Source organism: Juglans regia, chromosome 12 (genome assembly GCF_001411555.2).
Source record: "Juglans regia cultivar Chandler chromosome 12, Walnut 2.0, whole genome shotgun sequence".
NCBI classification, from domain to species: domain Eukaryota; kingdom Viridiplantae; phylum Streptophyta; class Magnoliopsida; order Fagales; family Juglandaceae; genus Juglans; species Juglans regia.
In genome coordinates, this window is record NC_049912.1 from 30053672 (window position 1) to 30074359 (window position 20688).

The 20688-nt window shown below is 36.1% G+C and overlaps 5 protein-coding genes and 1 non-coding gene across 12 annotated transcripts; 3 read left to right on the plus strand and 3 right to left on the minus strand.

The window, feature by feature from the left end:
- Positions 1 to 283: 283 nt before the first annotated feature.
- Positions 284 to 2608, plus strand: LOC108979647 (very-long-chain enoyl-CoA reductase-like). Its single transcript, XM_018950389.2, has 4 exons — positions 284 to 490; positions 748 to 787; positions 1180 to 1937; positions 2404 to 2608. Exons 1-4 carry the CDS (start codon positions 422 to 424, stop codon positions 2470 to 2472), a joined length of 936 nt encoding a protein of 311 aa, XP_018805934.2. The 5' UTR covers positions 284 to 421; the 3' UTR covers positions 2473 to 2608.
- Positions 2609 to 3246: 638 nt separating this feature from the next.
- LOC108979429 (actin) lies at positions 3247 to 6377 on the plus strand. The gene is made up of 5 exons (XM_018950135.2): positions 3247 to 3433; positions 4519 to 4588; positions 4750 to 5143; positions 5302 to 5915; positions 6024 to 6377. The coding sequence occupies exons 2-5, from the start codon at positions 4529 to 4531 to the stop codon at positions 6087 to 6089; spliced, it is 1134 nt and encodes a 377-aa protein (XP_018805680.1). The 5' UTR covers positions 3247 to 3433; positions 4519 to 4528; the 3' UTR covers positions 6090 to 6377.
- A 688-nt stretch (positions 6378 to 7065) lies between these two features.
- On the minus strand, positions 7066 to 11187 carry LOC108979567 (dolichyl-phosphate beta-glucosyltransferase-like). The gene is made up of 10 exons (XM_018950294.2): positions 11034 to 11187; positions 10858 to 10906; positions 9770 to 9876; positions 9451 to 9496; positions 8902 to 9036; positions 8690 to 8779; positions 8437 to 8568; positions 8248 to 8331; positions 8025 to 8089; positions 7066 to 7663 (listed from the first exon to the last, which is right to left on the minus strand). The coding sequence occupies exons 1-10, from the start codon at positions 11144 to 11146 to the stop codon at positions 7477 to 7479; spliced, it is 1008 nt and encodes a 335-aa protein (XP_018805839.1). The 5' UTR covers positions 11147 to 11187; the 3' UTR covers positions 7066 to 7476.
- Positions 11188 to 11269: 82 nt separating this feature from the next.
- On the plus strand, positions 11270 to 11342 carry TRNAK-CUU. The gene has a single exon. It is a non-coding gene; the product is annotated as a tRNA-Lys (tRNA).
- A 1286-nt stretch (positions 11343 to 12628) lies between these two features.
- LOC108979832 lies at positions 12629 to 14790 on the minus strand. Of its 7 annotated transcripts, XR_001994293.2 has the most exons (4): positions 13980 to 14790; positions 13650 to 13698; positions 13383 to 13471; positions 12629 to 13041 (listed from the first exon to the last, which is right to left on the minus strand). XR_001994293.2 is itself a non-coding variant. In XM_018950799.2 (3 exons), the coding sequence occupies exon 1, from the start codon at positions 14664 to 14666 to the stop codon at positions 13980 to 13982; it is 687 nt and encodes a 228-aa protein (XP_018806344.1). In that variant the 5' UTR covers positions 14667 to 14790; the 3' UTR covers positions 12630 to 13041; positions 13654 to 13698. The 7 variants fall into 7 exon arrangements, 5 of the variants coding, with proteins under 5 accessions (XP_018806344.1, XP_018806410.1, XP_018806283.1 ...); XR_004797718.1 differs by lacking the exon at positions 13383 to 13471 and having other exon boundaries at positions 12630 to 13041; positions 13628 to 13698; XM_018950799.2 differs by lacking the exon at positions 13383 to 13471 and having other exon boundaries at positions 12630 to 13041; positions 13654 to 13698.
- Positions 14791 to 16446: 1656 nt separating this feature from the next.
- Positions 16447 to 19548, minus strand: LOC108980106 (glucan endo-1,3-beta-glucosidase-like). Its single transcript, XM_018950962.2, has 4 exons — positions 19020 to 19548; positions 18026 to 18604; positions 16754 to 17021; positions 16447 to 16664 (listed from the first exon to the last, which is right to left on the minus strand). Exons 1-4 carry the CDS (start codon positions 19470 to 19472, stop codon positions 16636 to 16638), a joined length of 1329 nt encoding a protein of 442 aa, XP_018806507.2. The 5' UTR covers positions 19473 to 19548; the 3' UTR covers positions 16447 to 16635.
- Positions 19549 to 20688: the final 1140 nt, after the last annotated feature.

The window sequence follows — 20688 nt, forward strand, 5'->3', positions numbered from 1 at the left end:
TTTGTTCAATTTGCATTCCGTTATCGTAGAAATAATTGTTTTTCTTACATTAATTTTCTTTTTCTTTTTTAAACCAAAAAAAGCATCTAAAGCGTATCATTTTCGTCATTAAAAATTAGGCCGGCTGAGCCAGTACGAAATACGAATTAAGCTGGTGTGGTTAATCAGCCGATGCAGTTAGCTCTCCTACCTCCAACTGCTCGCCATTAATGTACCTACTAATAGCAGTAATGTTACATTTATAAAGGGGATTATATAAGAATAATTTTATAATCTAGAAAATCAGATTAAGCAACAGATTCTTGCGTAGCTTCTCTGCTCCTCGATCTTTGAGTAAAATCGTTCGCTAATCCCAAAAGTTTCGTCGCTTTCGGCATTTGGTGAACCGGGTGAAGTGGTCTTCTCTCTCTTGTTTTCAAGGATGAAGGTCACTGTCGTTTCACGGAGTGGTAAAGAAGTTGTCAAGGGTGGAATTAACCTCGGCGATGCCGTACGTTCTTATATTTCTCTTATTGTTAAACTTACTTAATTCCCGCGAAAAGATATTCTTCACTCGATATACACCTCTTCTGTTATGGACTTATGGGCTCGAAAATATCAAAGACACTCTCGATTGGATTTCCCCCCCTCGATGATTAAAAACGAAAAATCTTGGGTTTTTAATACTTTTGAGAATGTTTTAATGTATCTTTATGGAGCCCCAGGGGATGAATTTTGGTGATTATATGTGTTTGTATTAATTTGCAGGCAACGGTTGCAGATCTGCAGGAGGCGATTCATCGGCGAAGTAAGGGCGGGATGTGGTTCACTTCTTCTTAGCTTGAACAACTAATTTTGCATAGAAACTGTTAATTGTACATGGTATTCATTTATGCATGCCAAAAAGAAAAACCTCAATACTTTACATTGCAATTTATGTCCATCTTATTTGTCTTTATTTGGGAGGTAATCATTCTATCTATCGAGAACTCTGTACTTTTAAGGTCATTGGTTCGCTAAGATTTCTCTGCAAAATTGGCTCTACATTCCATGCTTCAGTCATCTTTTCTGGACTTCCAGTGTTTCTATGATTGAAGCATGTTCTTTTGTATTTCATCTTGTTGACCTTGTTAGCTATCGGCCTTACTCTTGCAAGTCAAATAATTTCATCAACTCATTTTTCTTGTCTTACCTCAACAGCCAGAAAGTTCTACCCTTCGAGACAGCGATTAACCCTCCCCATCCAACCTGGATCAAAGGAAAGGCGGCCTGTTGTTCTAAACTACAAGAAAAGTCTCAAGGACTATTGCGATGGAAACTTGGACTACTTGACTGTAGTGTTCAAGGACTTGGGATCACAAGTCTCCTATCGTATACTTTTCTTCTGGGAGTACCTGGGTCCTTTGGTTCTTTATCCCATCTTTTACTACTTTCCTGTCTACCAGTACTTTGGCTACGAAGGGGAGCGCATCATCCATCCGGTTCAGACATATGCTTTATACTACTGGTGTTTCCACTACTTCAAGCGAATTTTGGAAACATTTTTTGTGCATAGGTTTAGCCATGCAACATCACCACTGTCTAACGTGTTTCGTAATTGTGCATATTATTGGTCCTTTGGCTCTTATATTGCTTACTGTGTGAACCACCCACTTTACACCCCTGTTAGTGACCTCCAAATGAAGATAGGGTTTGGATTTGGATTGCTTTGTCAAATCTCGAACTTCTATTGCCATATCTTGCTGAGGAATCTTCGCAAGCCTGATGGTAATGGAGGGTATCAAATTCCACATGGTTTTCTGTTCAATATTGTAACATGTGCAAATTACACAACAGAGATTTATCAGTGGTTAGGTTTCAACATTGCAACACAGACAGTTGCAGGTTATAGTTTTCTTGCAGTTGCTACTATTATCATGACCAATTGGGCCCTTGCAAAGCACCGGCGTTTGAAGAAGGTAACTTTATATTTGTTGAATAAGTAAAACTTTTAACTTCGTTTCTTTTTATAACCACCTGGCATTCCTCACAAAAAGTTCATGTCCCTTTTCTGATTTAGGTAAGGTACCTTGGAGTTTCATCGGTAAACTGTAAATTACAATCTTGATTAGGAAAAGAAAGAACATATCTAAGAAGGCACCGGATTGGTTTTGAGTGGATGTTTACTACACTTGTATCATTCTTAAACTTCGTTGAATTCATTGAATCCTATTTCATTATTGCTGTTTTGAAATTTGTTATTTGATTTGCATCTTCATCTGCATTTTTGGCAATCATAGTGCCTCCTTAGAGAGAGAGAGAAGCCTAATTCCTTCTACAAAACGCATGAATCCAAATAAGAAACTTCAATTAGAATCAGTCGCAACTTTTCTTTGTTACCAATATGGCTTCTTACCTTTGAAATTGACACATTGTGGCCTGCAGATATTTGATGGCAAGGACGGAAGAACCAAGTATCCACGCAGATGGGTAATAGTACCCCCATTCCTGTGAAAGTGACTGGTCATCTTGCCTCTTGTTTCTCTCTTTGGTACCAAGATTGTAATAGTTTCATTCTTGTGGAACTGAGACATGAACTTTGGCATTACATTCAGACAACGTGGTCCTACTCGCATTTGAATTACCTCAAGTCCTGAGGATCTTTTTCTTTCTCTTGTTCCCTCCCTGTTTGCTCTTAGTTTTCCTTGGTATTTGGAATACTTGTAGTTAAACTTTTTTTTATCGGATTGGCTATTTACATTCTCTATCAGTTTTTTTTTTAACAAGACCTGGTTTGTAAAATAAACATTGGAAATCATAGCTTAAAAGAATGAATTGGGATAGGTACTCGAACTTGGTCCACCCTATTCCACCATTATTTCCTTTTAGAATTGGGCAGGCATCGATTAATGGCTGATAAATCCAAGAAAAGTGAGGAGAGGAAGATGAAAAGCGGATGGATGCCATGCAACCCAAAGTTTGTTGGTGCCGCATATTTATATATGGAAAGGAATTTTGCCGCATAGCATGGAAAGTCATTTATCATATAAATATATATATATATATATATATATATATATATACACACATATACATATATATATATATATTTTTAAATCGGCATTTCGAGCTGAGATATGTAATCTCTATTTCTTGTAAAAAGGAAAAATAAACGTATATTCCTTTAAAACTGACACATTTATCGCTATATGATCATTTCCAAAAAAACGAAAAAACTGGAAATGGTTAGTTGTAACGAAAAAAAAGAAAGTCGGAAGCAAGAGAATCCGGACTGTGCCCACCCCTGAAATCCAACGATCCACCTCGCATCCCGTACCTCTTATGTTTCCCATTTAGCCCACCCTCTCTCTTTCAGGATGAGTGCCTCTCTCTCTTTCTCTTCTCTTTCTCTGTCTCTCCCTCTCCCTCTCCCTCTCCCTCTAACTCGAATTCGTCCTCTGTCAAGTTCCGAAAGGTCAGATTCCCCTATCTTTTCCTTTCACCGATTGCGTTCCATAATTTCTTAAGATCTTTCTTGGATTTTCGAATTTCCTCTCAATTGCTCTCCCTCTCTCTCAATGTGCCTCTCATTGTTTATTAGCGATCAGTAGTATCGGGATCGGCTCCATAGATCATGTGTATATTACTGATTTTATTTCATTTGGTCGATGTGGTTTTTGCGCTTTTTTTCCCTATAATAAAATCTCCTTCCATCTTCATTTTCTTTTTTTGTCTAAACACAAAAAGGAATGAAACAATGCTGTGCAATAGTTTACGACCACGTTTTTCTTGATCTCTGTTTCTTGAAAATCATGACACGGTAATGAGATCTTAACAGTTGCATGGCGCATTCGTGTTTTTAAGGAAAATTTCGAGTCGACGAAAATCAAGCTCTCAAAAGAGGTAGAGAGGAAGAAGACATCTTATAACAATGATGATTCTATATGAATCAAGTGGAAAAACGGAAAAATGGTGTCATTTATGGATCTTTATTATGTAATTTATTTTTTATTTATTTTTTGAAAAATGCTTTGGCCATACAAAAGTTTTATAATATTAAATTTATAAATTGATGTTACTTCAAATTGTAAAATTATTTTTGTTATAAAATAAATCTGACGTATCACACAAAATTATTTATTTTATTTTTATAAAATTTATTTGTTTTATTTATTTATTTACTCTTGGTCATTGTTGTTGTTGGTGTCGAGTTTGGTTTATTTTCTTGTTGATTTGGATAAGAATTGATTATCTTGGCGAGGTGGGGACCAAGTCTCATGTCCCGCTTTGTTTAATACTACGATGTCCAATCCATATTAACACATTTCACAGACTTATTTATTTCTCTCTTTTTTTCACTAAAATTACATTACTAGTTTTGTACATGCAGCATGGTGTCAATGGTGAGTGTTTTATCCATATGATATCTAGCTGATAGATGTACAATAAGGTGGAAAAAGAAGGAAAGAAGAAAAAAAAAAAAAAAAAAAAGGAAACTCCATCGTAGGGTTCTTATTGTCCTATCTGTTTTTCTCTGACTGATCATAGTTTATCCTGCAGGTGGTAGAAGATGGCGGATGCAGAGGACATTCAGCCACTCGTGTGCGACAATGGGACAGGAATGGTTAAGGTATTAATTAAGTACCCTCTGTGTTATGAATGTTGTTTTGGTTTCTAATATGCAAAGCTGTTATTGACTGCTAAGTTGAGGTACTCAATTTTTGTGCCCTTGCCCCTTCTTTCTTTTGAGAAGTAATATCTTAGAAAACTGGCCATGATATTACATTTTAGGCTGGATTTGCTGGAGATGATGCCCCACGAGCTGTGTTCCCTAGCATTGTAGGCCGTCCTCGTCACACTGGTGTGATGGTTGGGATGGGCCAGAAGGATGCATATGTTGGTGATGAAGCTCAATCCAAGCGGGGTATTTTGACCCTCAAATACCCAATTGAGCACGGTATTGTGAGCAACTGGGATGACATGGAAAAGATTTGGCATCACACCTTCTACAATGAGCTTCGTGTTGCCCCAGAAGAGCACCCAGTTCTCCTAACTGAGGCTCCTCTCAACCCCAAAGCTAATCGTGAGAAGATGACCCAAATCATGTTTGAGACCTTTAACGCTCCTGCTATGTATGTAGCAATTCAAGCTGTTCTTTCCCTGTATGCAAGTGGTCGCACAACTGGTAAGCAGTCTAATTAACCATTAGCTAGGGTTTCAAGTGGAATCCTCATTGGTATTTAATACGTCCCTACCCCCAAAAAGGCATTGTCAGGAGTCCGAACATTACTATGAACCATCTCTCTTCCCTTCTTTTTTGATGGATTTTTGCCTTTCGCTCAGGTATTGTGCTGGACTCTGGTGATGGTGTTAGCCATACAGTCCCCATATACGAGGGGTATGCCCTCCCACATGCCATCCTTCGTCTTGACCTGGCTGGTCGTGACCTCACAGATTATTTAATGAAAATTCTCACTGAGCGTGGATATTCTTTCACCACCACGGCCGAGCGCGAAATTGTGAGGGACGTGAAGGAAAAGCTTGCTTATATTGCTCTTGATTACGAGCAGGAGCTAGAGACTTCCAAGACCGGCTCTTCGGTTGAGAAAAGCTATGAGTTGCCAGATGGGCAGGTCATCACTATTGGGGCTGAGCGTTTCCGTTGCCCCGAGGTTCTTTTCCAACCATCCTTGATTGGAATGGAAGCAGCAGGCATTCACGAGACCACATATAACTCCATCATGAAGTGCGATGTCGATATCAGGAAGGACCTGTATGGTAATATTGTCCTCTCAGGTGGTACAACCATGTTCCCAGGCATTGCTGATAGAATGAGCAAGGAAATATCCGCACTAGCCCCAAGCAGTATGAAGATCAAGGTGGTGGCTCCACCGGAGAGGAAGTACAGTGTCTGGATTGGAGGATCCATTTTGGCATCACTTAGCACCTTCCAGCAGGTATGCTTTCATGCTTACATTTCATTCGAATTTTTTTTTTCCTTTTTTTTTTTTTTTTTTGTTTGGGTCATTATGGATGGGAGGATTTTGCTTGTTTCTTGAATGCAGATGTGGATAGCGAAGGCAGAGTATGATGAGTCCGGGCCATCAATTGTGCATAGGAAATGCTTCTAAATGTCCGAGAATAGAATCTTTGAAGAAATAAAGCTCCTGATTTTGTGTCGGAAGGAAGTTGTTGCAATCCTTTCATTCTAGCTTGCCATCTCTTAATGCAATTTCCCATCTTGGACTTGGAGTGATCGCTTTCAGGGAAGGCGTAGAGTTTATTTGATTTAAAATAATGGTCCATTTCTTCCACTATTATATTTTGAGAAATTTTTTTATTCTTCCATTCAATATTATTAATGCTACTCAGGGTCCTCTTGCTGAAATATTATATATTTTCCTAGTATTCTTCAAATATTTGATTATTGATCTAACAAATCTCGATCATCTTATCTCGATTTCATAACAATTTTGAAAAACCAACAATTTTATTCCTTTCATATTTACAATAGATACCACTACTCTTTCAATCCCTAATAAAAACGATCTTTAAAAAATGATTTTAATTTATCTCAATAATTTTATAAAATCCCAAACTATTCGAATATAAATAAAATTGTATATTCCAACATTGTTACATGGTTTAAACAAACACAAAAGGAACAATCGGCTAGCTTACGTTAAAACAAAGTTTGGCGTCAAGTCCATAGCATTGATATTGAATTAACCAAATTTTTTTTCATCTTCAAAATATAATTCATATTTACTCCACATTGAATTAACTAAATTGTTTTCATCCAAAATATAAACTAAAATAAATTCATTCTTCTTTTCAAATATGAAAAGAACTATAAAAGATCTAAAAATACTTTTAGAGATTATTATATTATAGATTGTTAGATTGTAAAAATAAAAACAAATATGATTGTTAGAGGTTATTGAAGATTATGAAAATAAAATAAACAAGTAACTAAAAAATAAAAATTAATTAAAAAATATAAAAAAAATAATAATTTATTATTATATAGTGTGATGACTAATCTAATGTAAATTTTAAGTTTTGAATGATTAGGTAAAAGTAAAAAAATTACATATTAATCAAAATTTTAAAAATAAGATGGCCAATCCAATGCTAATGCTCCTTAACATATTAGGATCACTAGTTCTCGAGTCCATGTGCCGTAACGTGTATGCCATAATTCCAATCACCCGCAGTGGTGACTATTTTGATTCCACGGAGTCCTATCTAACATGGGTCCAATTATTACTATATGTACTACTCAATTCAAGCACATTAGCTTCACATGGCAAAGCCGTTGGTAAAATCGTGGCTTTGCATAAATAAGCTCGAAAAAATGTGAAAATTTTCTCAATTCAAATATTCTTGAAAGAAGTGGTGTATAGTGTATGCCCTACTACCTAATCAGGTGCATCACTTTTCTTTCTCTGGTATTGCAGCAGATCGTGAGAAGCAAGGACCACATTGCTTTTTCAAGATGAACTCCGACGTGAAAGCTCAAGTACGAATTGTCCACATACGGGTTCGATATCCCACAAACATGAGTGCAAGCTCCCAAAGCATATTGGGTATGCTCAGTGGATTCACCTTGGATCCAGGAATTTCAGACCAGTTCACAGATATCTCAATCATTGGGATATTAAACCACTTGCATAGAAACACTAACTCAACATCAAAACACCACCTGCGTAATATCCATGTTGGAAGTGAGTTCACACACTGAGAATGAGGGGAAAACATATTCAGAACACATTGTTTTATAAGGAAAATATCTAAAAATTAAAATATAAAAAAGGGAAAATGCTACTATCTATACTAACAATTTTACGCACATAACTATACGTGTTTGACATGTCACCTATTGAAATGGAAAAAATTTTAAAAATAAGATTTCAAAAGTTGAGTTAAAAAGGAAAAAACTGATAAAATTGGACAAATACTCAATACGTATAATAATGTGCATAATGTGCTCCATTGTACATCTACAAATTTAAGCATGATCTCAATGCCAAATGTCGAAGAACAATGCATCTAAATGCAATTACCTCTTCAAACGGATGTTTTTGAAAAGCTTCCTTGCAGCAGCCCGAGTAAACATCTTAAACCCACACTGTGATACAGTGACCAGCCAACATCAGGATAACGCTTTAAGTGTATTTACTTAAGACTGAAAGACATAAGAGCTTCATTGAACAGCATAAGCAAAGTATGGGATTTCTGGTAATGAACTGCAGATCAAATAAATAAATAAAAATGAAGTGGAGATACCTGTGTGTCACGAATTCCAGGACCAGCAGTCAAGAGAACCACAAGGTGGAAACCCTTCATCAAAAAGTTGCGGTACCATTTCCTCTGAGACATATAAGGGAAATGGCTCAAAGATGCAAAATATAAAACAAATTTAGCAAGAAATGGAGCACAAAACATAAAAAGGGAGCAAAATTAGTAAGACAGAACTGCAGCCAGAGCCTTCTCCTCGAGATGAGCACGTGAGCCAAATGCAGCAATTGGGATATCAGATATACGAAAACTCGAATTTCTAGATGCTGAATCTCCATAATTACCCTCCTTTCTGGCAAAAGCATGGATCTAGTATGCATAACATCAGATAATTTGCAGTAGATCTGTTAACATCTTCATAGACTAAAATTTGAAAATAGCTAAATTATTCATGAAAAACCAACAGTTAGAAAATGATTGATATACAGACCTGATTTTCAAGTTTTTCAAGGTCATTAACCTTCGTTGCTCCATCAGCATCCAGCATTAGAAGCAGTTCACCACGTGAATGAAGCATTCCCTGTTTTACAATGCTTTCGCGAACGAAAAGAGCTTCAATCAGTTGCCATCATGCATAAGGAGAAAACATGGTATCTTCACTAAAATCAGTACATGTTTGTGAGTGGTTTGAGTTAAGCTCACTTTTCTAATAGCTTCTCCCTTCCCATGATTTCTACCGAGAAGGATAACTCTCACTTTGTCTACAGTGTATTTCCTTACAAAGTCAAAAGCTACTCTTTTTGTCCCATCTGCACTTCCATCATCAATAATCACCACCTGTTGAAAACCCATTATTTTGTCATTTAATGGATAGATAACATTGATGAAATTTCCTTGAAGGATAGCATAACACCATGCATTAGAATAATGAATTGCCACAGAAATTACAATAAAACTTCTTCCACCACTCTCTTTTCACAGAAAACAGACTCTAAATTAAGAGCCAGGACTACAGAGCTGGAGGAGGATTCTCCAAATCAACAATAAGGCAAAAGTAACTCCGTCTACATTTTCTTGGGTAACTTCACCTTTTCAATAGAAAGCTTTACAGGATAGACCAATGAAAATCATGAAGGACAAGAACTCATTTCCAGAAAATATTTTACATGCTCCAAATGGAAAACAAAATTATGCAAGTCCTCAAACCATGGTAACTAATTGAGATGATCCGGTAAATGAACAAAATGATACCTCATAAGAAAACGACTTATCCTTTGCTGCACGTTGTTGAAGATAACTACAACATAAAGACAAATCTCTTAGAAAGTTCATAAGCACAGTCTAAGTAACTAGATATGTCATTCTACAACTCCCCACCTTAATTGTGTATTACTACGTAAAAAGAATTAGTTATGCTGCAGATTAAAAAGAGCAAAAAAAAAAAAAACAACGAGAGAGAAAACTCAGGCATTTTTTTCCTGTTTGTCTTGCTTTTAAGCATGCATAACACCAAAAACATACAGCTTCATCAAAGAAAAAGAATAGTGCGATTAATTTTGCTCAAACTTACTTTACCGTTTCCTCAAGAGCTCCAGGAAGTCTATGTTCTTCATTGTATGCGGGGATTATCAAAGATATATACTTCTCTGCGGGATCAGAAATATGGGGGCAAGGAACCTTCATCAAAGTCCTCCCAGAAAGTCAGAATCACCCAAAACCACCATGGATGTCAGTTAACTATCCTAAAAAAATGCTACTGGCGTGACATTGTAAAGCAAATAAACTTAACAAAGTAATTCTTAACATTGTGAAGAGAAAAATATTGCCGATATTTTTAAATCTATATAAAAATATCGATATTTTTAAATCAATATTTTTAAACAACATCATTATTGTTTGGGGCATCAACAATAATATCAACGTGATTTCAGAAGTTTTTCATTCTGATAGACCTTCATAAGGTTGGACAAAAAATCCTATTGCAAGCAGATTGAGCTAGGATTTCATCACTATCCTTGTCTGAGGAAATATCTTCTCATTCAAAAAAGCCAAGGCTAAAGTGATACATTGATCCTCTGTAAACATCACATTATCTAGGACCTTTTACCTTCAAAATATAGAAATAATAGAAAATGACCATACTGAACGAGCATAGAGCCAAAGACCCGCTTGCGTTAACTAGGCCGTAAACAGTGACACAGCCTGCTTGGCAGAAGCCAAACGACGTTGCAATTCAGTTAGAGATTTACATTTCAATTTGGTTAGGTAGAAGTTTTGCAAGACAAGATGCACATTTAAACATTAGCCATGCATTTGAATTATATTGCGTGCTTACAGCGTACTTGACTGAGTTGACTCCATGACTCATTCCCACACCAGTTAGAAAAAATTCCATCAACAATGTAATTAAAATTTACACAAATCCTGAATTGTGCGGTCTGCTCAACAAAGATCACAGTCGATTGATTCAGAAAATCTCTTTTCAGTCTCAGGACACGAACGTACTTCAAAACAACGGTAAACTATTCTTACGAATTTCAAATTCACTTCCTCCTACTAGACTCCTATATATGTAAATCGAAGCTAAAGCGGAAATATCATACATACATACATATATATATATATATATGTATGCATGTATTTGCAGCGTAGATTTACCTGTTTTAACGAATTAGGGTCCTCGAAGACTGCGGTAGCTTCGACATGCCTAGCAAAGAATACAATAAATTGCTATAACGAAATGAATTGATCATATTACTAATTTTGCAGTAAACGAAGAGGTTTTGAATGAGGGAAAAAACTTCTAGGGATTCGATTGATATGGGGGAACGTACGTGTGGTTGTTTCTTCTTCGATAAGCTTCGAAAAAGATTGTAGAAACTAAGACAAAGACCGCGATCAAAATGAGGGCGATTAAGAGCTCCACCATCGTCCATAGAAACCCCATTTTCGCTTGCGGAGTTCGTCCGTGTGTTGGTCAGCTGATGGTACTCGTAAATGAATAAGAAGGCCGAGGTCAGAGTTGTAAAACATAGATTTTAGCTATATAAGTTTAGTTACACGGTGTAAGGCCCGTCTAGCTCAGTCGGTAGAGCGCAAGGCTCTTAACCTTGTGGTCGTGGGTTCGAGCCCCACGGTGGGCGATCTCACTTTAATTTCCCATTGTGACGCCTCATTTGTGTGAAATTACTGAAAGAGCCTTGGGAGAGCATTCACATCCGATTCTTTTAAATTTTAACTAAAAATGACACTCCCTATAATTTTATCCTAAATTTTACTCATTTTTAAAAAATCTTCTACATCATATTCCCTATCATTTCTCTATTCTATTAAAATAATATTCTTCTATTATTTCTTTATTACTTTTTTCTCTCACTTCCATTTTCAAACTTAACTACTTAATATTTTTTCTTATGTTTTGAACTATTATTATAGTGAATATTTTAAACAAAAATTTAAATTATTTTTTTAAGGGTTTAATAATATTTTTAAAATTATTATTTTTATATTTTAGTAATTTTTTAAATTATTTTTAAAAATATTATTTAAAAGTATAATAAATATGAGTATAAGAGAAAATGTAGTTGATTGAAAAAAGAATTTATTTTATTTATTTGAATAAAATATTAATAAAAAATGATTTAGGGGAAGAATAGTAGTTCCCTATATTTAGGAAACTACTGTTCATTTCCTAAATCAAAATCCTAAAATAGGGAATGGGATGGGAGGGGGTTTTTGAGCTTTTCCCTAAATTTTTTCCTATAATTTAGGGATAATAGTAGTATGGGGAATGGGATGGGGATGTTCTGAGTCTCTGACGTATGAGTTGAAATACTCCGCATAGATCACTTTTGCCTTCTTTAGGCAGGTTTAGGGTGGGATGAAATATAAAATTTTTATTTTATTATTATATATTTTTAAAATTTTTATATAAAATATAATAAATAATTTAACTTTTTTAAATTTCAATTCAAAATAATAATATTAAAACATAATATTTTAAATATTAAAATAAAATAAAAAATTTTCATCTCACCCTCCAAACCTGAGTCCTTACTCATCATCTTTTGTTCATACACGACAAAGTTCATCACTCTTTTAACATCATTTTTGTCCAATGATTATTGAATTCGGTATTGGTTAATTCTATATGCCAATAGTGACATGCATTCTTACGATTTGATTTTTTATTATTGTCAAGAGAATGTATAAGGATACAATAGATAACCCAGAACTAATAGCGTTTCCAATCCTTGGTATAATTAAGGCTTTAAGTTATTTTTTATTTTTGTTTTTCATAATGTTAGAATTAAATTAAATTCATGAAAAGTCGGATGTTCGAGACTCATTCTGTAATCTCACACACCACCTATTTGTCAAATCATCATTCATCTTTTGATTTTCAACAGTAACACATAAAATATCAATTTTCATGCTGTATGCCCTTGGCTCTTCCTAAGTTTTGGTAAGGATGCACCGTCGTGATATTTCGTACGTATATATAGCATGTTTTCTCTTCAAGGAGATATACCATGATATGAACATGGAACCGTACCCTTACTTAAAGCTTATTCTGTGGATAAAGGTGGTTGGCATGGGGCTTTCTGGTGGCATGATTAAAGCCACTGATCGAGGTGGGAAGACGAAAAAGAATTGTTTTCCTTTTCCCCAGATCAGCTTTTGTAGACCCTAATTCCCGGGGTACTGGAGGAGGGTGGCCCTTCACTTTCCATCATGCTAAACAGCCTTTTCCCTCACCAAGTCACCATGCTCGCCCATGCCCATCATCATTATCATCGCATCCATCCCCTGCAGTCTTCACCACGCATCACGGCATCATCCCTGCACTACCCATCATGGCTTTAGACAACGTGTAAGCTCGTGTTCTAAACCAATTGCGCCGAGATGCAGGTGTATGAACTTCGACCTTTGAGTTCACGGTTATGTATCTTAGCACAATTTACAAGAAAGCAATGCGGGATAAGGTTTGAATGGACCTAAAATCTACATGCCATTGATGCAAGCTTTCCTCCATCATGTACACAAGTGCAATTGGACTCTTACTACAAACGTCGTCGTCAAATAGAGTATCTCACGCTTATAAAACAGTACACTAATTAAGCAATTCATTGCCAAGGGATTTTATGATGTTATATTGTTGGCACAAGCAAAAGATTACGTACAACGTCTAAGGCAACTTGGCCGGCCAGAATAATATATCCAGTACTACTGCACCAAGGCCCTGACTCCCAAATGAGAAGTGTTCGGCGAGCTGTCGCAGCAAGAACTACTTATTAAAGGAAACATGCTGGTGAATAATTATTAATTTTTTTCAAAGGAAAAGTGTGATTGGAGAAATAATTATTTCACACGACTATCATTCAAGAAAAGAATACGTACAATAATATATTATATATCCAGTAGGTACCTTTTACTCTATTGTCACTTACCTACCCTTTCAAACTCGGAATATATAGTCCAGAAACATCCGCCTCAGTGCTGCAAATGAACAGATATATATCAACATACAAGAGACTCTAATTCCATGAAACAGAAGTACAATTTATTCATGATGCTAAATTACAGAAATTTTTTTTATCAGAGAGCTGGAAAATAGAGGTACGTAGAAGCAATTACAAGATCTCTAATAAAAACAAACCAATCCCTCGTCATAATCCCAGCAAGAAAAAATCCAAAAAAAGTCGAACTGAAGTTAAATAAATCAATGCTAGTGATGACGATCGACGATATTGATGAAGTAGAAAAATTAGAAATTTTGCCTAGTTAGCTGCCATGGCCACCGGAGGCGCAAAACTGATGCTTCTTTGGTTGGGCATGGCAAGCATGGCAGTATGATCGAAGAAATCATTGAGCTCAAGCACGGACTGTAATATTGTCCTCAGATCCTCAGCGCAGGAGAAGCCGAAGCAGCCCACTTTTCGAACCGCATACACGTAAAAGGTTATGCAGCCCTTTCTAAATTTGAACCTTGCCATCTCGCACCCAGTCAACCCCCTGATAAGCCTTTTGTTCACTTCTCCGAGCGGTATCTCCGATGGCCAAATGCGGTCTGTAGCCGTCTTCATGGTCTCTGTTTCGAAGACGAATACAAGAACTTTGGATTTCTTCGTTCCAAGGCCTAGCGTGAGGGTGTGCCAGGCATGGTGTGCCAAGATGGTGAAGTTGGTGGGCAAGAAGGCTGTGGTTGAAGGAAATGGGAGTTTTTTGTTGTTGTTGTTGTTGGGTTTGGTATTAATCGTTGGTGGAAAAGAAAGGAGTTGAAGTAGTTCGAGAGACCGAGCCCGCCGGATCGTGAAGGATTTTACGATGAACTGGCCGCCGAACCGGAGGCCCTTGACGTCGGAGCTCGGCTTGAAAGATAAGTCTAAGCTCGGTTTGGTGGATTGGCCATTTGGGTGCTGGTGTTTTTGCTTCTTGATCTTCTTGTTCTTCTCTTTTTGTTCCATGGTCAATGATCAATCTGCAGGGAGGTTTTGGTGGGTGGTGGGATTTGTTTGTGTTACAACAAAACCAATATAAAGCTTTTGAAGGCTTCGGAAAAAAGAAATGTGGTCTGAAGCTTCAGATTGATTTTTCTTGTACTATATTCTTTTTGTACAGTAAAAGAAGGGATAATGTACAACCACTTCACATAATTAATATTTTGTTTCTCTTTTTTTATTCCTTAAAAAAAAAGGGTTTATCTTTAGTTGATGTTGTCGAATTTTATATGGTTCTTATCAATGGTGAGTGACATATATACTGACATTCTATTTAAAATCATGTGAGCTTAAGTTGGAGTTTTTTGAGTTCATTTATTTAGTTTTTTTTTTTCATTTTCTTTATATTATGAACTGGCACATGATGGCTAGCTTTGGGAGATCCTTTTATCAGTTTATGTGTCACTTTCTCTTGTCTTTGCACCTCGACGCCTCCTAAAAAAAGGATTTTGATTGGACGACAAGGATTTTGCAAGATGTCGAACTCACGTTTGCTCAGCTACACGCCCACATGACCCGATTGATTTCAAACCAAGTGGCAGAAACCGTTGAAAATCAAATAGACATATATCGCTAGCATGTGAGCTTAGATGATTTTAAGCTCAAAAATGATAATTATAATATTCTCGTTATGGTATATATATATAATGTACAGTGACTGAGGAATATTGGGACCACATATATAAATAATTGGAATTAATGTAGATCATGTAATATATTATGGACAAAGAAGGTTTGCTGTTGTTCTCCAGGCACTTTAGGTTTGCATGATTATCGTGTTAGCTAGCGCTAGCTGTACTTGTAGCTAGCAGTTAGAATTACTCACTTGATTTCTAAGCTTTCTCTAGCAACCCCACTTATAACAATTACAAGAATAATAATTGTTTCCAACTTTCCAATCCTTCCTTTTGCTGGATATTGTATGTTTGTAGTATTTTTCACGATTTCGTCCGTATAAATTTTTGAAAAATGTTCAAAATCATCATGTTTGATGCCAGTGAAGACGAACAGGCACTATTAACCATGATTAATTACAACTAATTATTCATTTTTTGTGAAATTGATAGTATCCATTTAATATATATTAGAGTATTAGTAGTGGTCTAGTCAAAATTTGGTCAAAATTTGACTTGATAATTTACTTTTATAAATTTAGCTAGCAACTTTTCAATAACATCAAATAACAGATTCTCCAAATCTATTACTATTCTATTAAAATATTAATTTTGATATTTTTATTTATTTTAATTGTAATTTGAATATTTATTCGTTCTTTAAAAAATACAAATTAATTTTCTAACGTTCATATTATTCCTAACATATATAATTTTCTAATCGTTTTTTTTTTTTTTACAATACTCATATTATTTCAACTGATGATATATTCTTTCAACAGTCATATTTTTTTAACGGTTATATATTCACAACAGATATATCTTCACAACTGGTAAATGTTTTCTTTCGTCTTTTTCTTCTTGTGCAAGAGGAATAGCAAGCGATTGAGGAATAGCAAGCGATCGAGAAGAGGAATTTTTTTTTTTTGTCAAAATAATATTTGGGCATTAACTTGGAGTGGCCATATTTGGCCAATGAACAAACCTTAGATAAAAAATATTGAAAATTAATTGAGTCCTTTGTAATGGATTTTTGTGCAACTTAACTAAACTTTGATCAAAATTTAGATAAATTGATTCCATTACTATTGCTCTTATTCGGTATTTTAATTATTTTACTTTGACTACAGAAATTGCAATTAATAACCAGTGCATCATCCATTAATTCCATTCACAATATGTAATGTTACAGCTAGATATTCGATAATACAACAAATAATATTAAAAAATCGCACTTCAATAGTTTCTCCAAGCTGTATGGTTAGAGACTCGACTCCCAGGCAGAGCCTTACACCCACAGCCATAACGGATCCATTTCAATCTCATGCAACGTATCTACATGTACCATGACCTGGAAAAGAAAAAAGGGAAAGAAAAAAGAATGTTAAAGCTTGATTTAGTTAAAAAAGCTTCAATTATCTTTGCTTGATAATTACTTACTTGGGTCAATGGAGGTGATGGTTCCAGTGTGAGAGAAATCACAGTTGTAATCATGGCGACCAGATTTCTGATAGTAAGCATTCATGACGAACGATGAATGGGACCTAAGATCATTGGGTTGGAAGCAAGCTCCACCAGCTTGTATGGGTTTGCAATCCACACCAGTGCTGCATACATAGTCTATGTTCGCCTGTAATGCTGCATTGCTAGCATCTGGTTTTGGTACACACCAGTTCTTGCCTGCGGGTGCTGGTCTACTCCCACCAGACTGCATTCATTTATTATACAGGAAATAATAGTTAATGATGATTAATAAAATATGCATGATAGTGTCGGATCTAATTCTAAACTACATTTTGTTCAGACCAATTAACATGCCGACCCTTTTAAAGTAATTTTAAAACTAATACGACAAGATCTGCCAATATCTGCCAAAAGCTGAGGAACAGAAAAATGAACCAAAAGAAGGCGTACGTCAAGATCCGATGGAGATTTTGAAAAAACACAAGCTTAGATCTCGAGTAGAGCAGGTAGAATAGTGCCTCAAAGCTCAAAAAGAATTGGGCATGATTTTAATTAGTATATTAAACAAAATATTTCAGGCAAAGGGAATGAAGAGGTGTAAAATCCTTGTTTCTTTTCTGAAATTTCTTCTTCTTTTTTTTTTTTTTTTTTTGGATTCTTAAATTGTATATATGTATACCTCAATTACAGGGCACTATCACTGATTCTTTTATTCATATAACCTACCATCTTGCAGGGATACCAAGATAACGGACTGAGATTACATGAGGTTGGACGCTTTCGTCGAAGGCATGTGATTCGGATTGAGTAGGAAGGTATGAGATTCGAAGGTCAAGCATATAATGAAATTTACTTTATCGGAAAGAGTTTAATTTGGAGATTCCCTTTTCAAATTCACAAGTCTTGAGTAGAAGAATGATTTAGTTTTACACATAAATTGATAAGTTTCATAATAATATTTATTGTTAACCATCATTCATATATTTTTTATTGGGTCTCATACGTGTTTTACTTTTATGTCCTATAATCCAAACAGTAGTTTTTTAAGAAAAAAATTGTTATTTATTTTAAATTTTATCATTTTTAATAATACGTGACACAAATAGTTTTATATCTGAACTAATTAATCATGTCACTAAAAATATGAACGTAAATGACAAATTTAAATGGAAATGCAGCATTGACCTTGTACGTGAAAAATCTAAAGAATATATAACAAAGCTGACTATTGTCATCGGGTTATCGTACCTGGCCGTTGCGCATAATCCCAAGGTCATAAATTGGAGTGAAATCTGGTCTGAACAAACCCCAATTCCTCTCAGCGGTCGGACCGGGCTTAAGGTTCTCATCGAACAAGGAGAACAGGTAGGTCTCAAACCTCCGGTTGGGCATCAATGGCGTGCCCCTAAGGGAGTTAACATGCCTAACCAATTCCCCATTAAATCTCGCCGCATTCTCCACGCTACAGGCCTCGTAGCCGTCGCAGTTGGTGGGCCACCCAGTCTCCCCCACGACCAAGTCCACGTCTCCGAACCCGACGGCCTTCATGGCCGAGTGGAGGGCATCCATCATGGCGTCGAACATGTTGTTGTAGGTAATGCCGGTGTTCTTGTCATGGATGCCGGGATTGCTCTTGAAGAGGGCGTAGTTTGCCATCTTTGGGGAGTAGGCGAAGTAGGGGTAGGGATTGACCATGAAGGGTGCCTTGGTTTCGCTCAAGAACTTGAGCATTGGTGCGAATATGACCCGGTCGTAGCCTCGTCTGAACCGGCCGGCACTCGGCGGCTCAGAGATTGAGAGTATGCCCAGAGAGTGAGGGGAGGTGACCTGATAATCAAATGCACGAGCGAGGCTTTGATATTAGCTCTCAGATTTTCTCAGAAGTCAAAGTGCAAACTAATTGGATCATTTTTAAGTCAAAAACAAGATTCAATAAAATCTTAGTAATTTCAACTCTTCACAATTGTTTTGTGGGAACTTTTGTCTTTCCCGAAAGGTCAGAAAAAGTTGCTATTAATACTTCTTAATCACAAATAGTTTTCCTTAGCATGAAATTAAGATCCTAGATCGAAACATATGTAATCAGTTCTTATAAGGTTGCTCAAAACATGCCTTCATATCAAAACGGGGTTTATGGATTCGAGATTAAAGTGAAGGGAGAAGCAATAAAGCCAAATCAAATAAAATCAAAGGCAGACTGTTCCCACATTCCCCTCCGCCCAAAATCAGGATATCATCTAACCTTAATATCGTTGATTTTGGCGAGAACAAGAGCCTGATGGAGAGTCCTCATCGCGGGAACGAGGTGGCTGATGAGGTTCTTGTCGGCGGTGGCCATGATTTCATTGCCCATAGCTATATAATTAATCCGTGTCTGCGGGTGGAACTGGGCGATGTGGGTGGCGACCCACTGGCGGGCGTTGGCAAGGTTGGCGAGTGCGGGGATATCACCGTTTCCAACAGTCACGGTGACGGCGATGCCGGAGTTGGCAAATGCCCCGAGGATGTCAGGATTGGTGTCGAAGATTTTGATGCGGTCGATGGTGGTCTGGGTCTTGAGGAAGTTGGCCACTTGGGCTGGCGGTGGAAGGTTGTCTGCGAGAGTTCCATAGTTTACTCCAATGGAGTACGCCGTAGAGGATAGGAGGAGGAGTAGCGTGGCGGAGAGGGTGAGGATGAGAGGGGAGATGGCCATGCTTTTGCGGGTGCTATTAAAGCCTCGGCCTTTGGGGGTACAGGACAGAAAAGAGGGGGACTTGTGATGAGTATTGGTAATTATATATATATATATATATATATATATATAGGGTGTGGAACTGGAAGGACAGAGGAGAACACGCTTAACCAGCTGGTTTGGTTAACAAAATTAAAATTATCTAAATTTTAATATTCTAAATTTCATAAAATATAAATATTCTAAATTTTTATATAAAATATAATAAATAACTTAATTTTTTAAATTTTTAAATAAAAAAAAGATTTTATTAATTCTTAACAGAACATCTTCTACAGTGCTCGAGTCCTAAGGTTTACGATCAAAGACCGAATCTATTTTTCTTGTTTACGAAATTATTAGTGCGGGAACAAAAAAGAAAAAAAAAATATTCCAGGTGTGAACCCGACCACCTTCTTTTTGACATAAGAACCAAGAAGAACTTTCAGGTTGTGCGGGGATAGCGTACACGGAAAAGACAGAGTGACCCGTGTTTCCGTGCCTCACGCGGTTTCTGAAAGAGCGGACGGCGCCGCGTTGCCACATGATAACGGAGTATGCTTTTGCTTTTTGCTTAAAAGAGAACGATGGCTTAATTCTTACCATTCATTTATTATTTTTCTTCATTTTTTTATTTAATGATTAAATAAATAATTATTAATAAAAATTTATATTTTTTTATTTTTTTAGATGTTAAAAAAATACTTTAAAAAAATTCAAATATATTATAAAATAGTAATAAAATAAGAAAATAATAATAAACCTATCTTTATCCCTACTAAAATATGGCTTTGGGCTAATGCTAAACAGGCTTTCTTATGTTGTCTGATCAGAAATGGTTTAGGTTCCTTTGGGCTTTGTTGTCGCGTCCAAGCAAACCACGGCAGCAGGAATGTCGAGACCACTCTCAAAATCGTTTAGAAAGATAAGATGCATTATTGTCAAATGCACTACGAAGTTGATTTGGAAGAAGACAATCTAGATCAGTCTTTTTAGATACGAGAAGTGATACAACATAAAAATAAATTTATAAATTATCGTGATTTTTCGTGATCTAATATATTAACTTAACTTTATAATTTAATGTTTTTATAAAAAAAAAAAAAAAAACCTTTATAATTTAAGATATTACTTTAAATCAAATCAGTTTATAAATTTATTTTTATACAATTTTTTTATGACCCCTTCGTATTAGTTT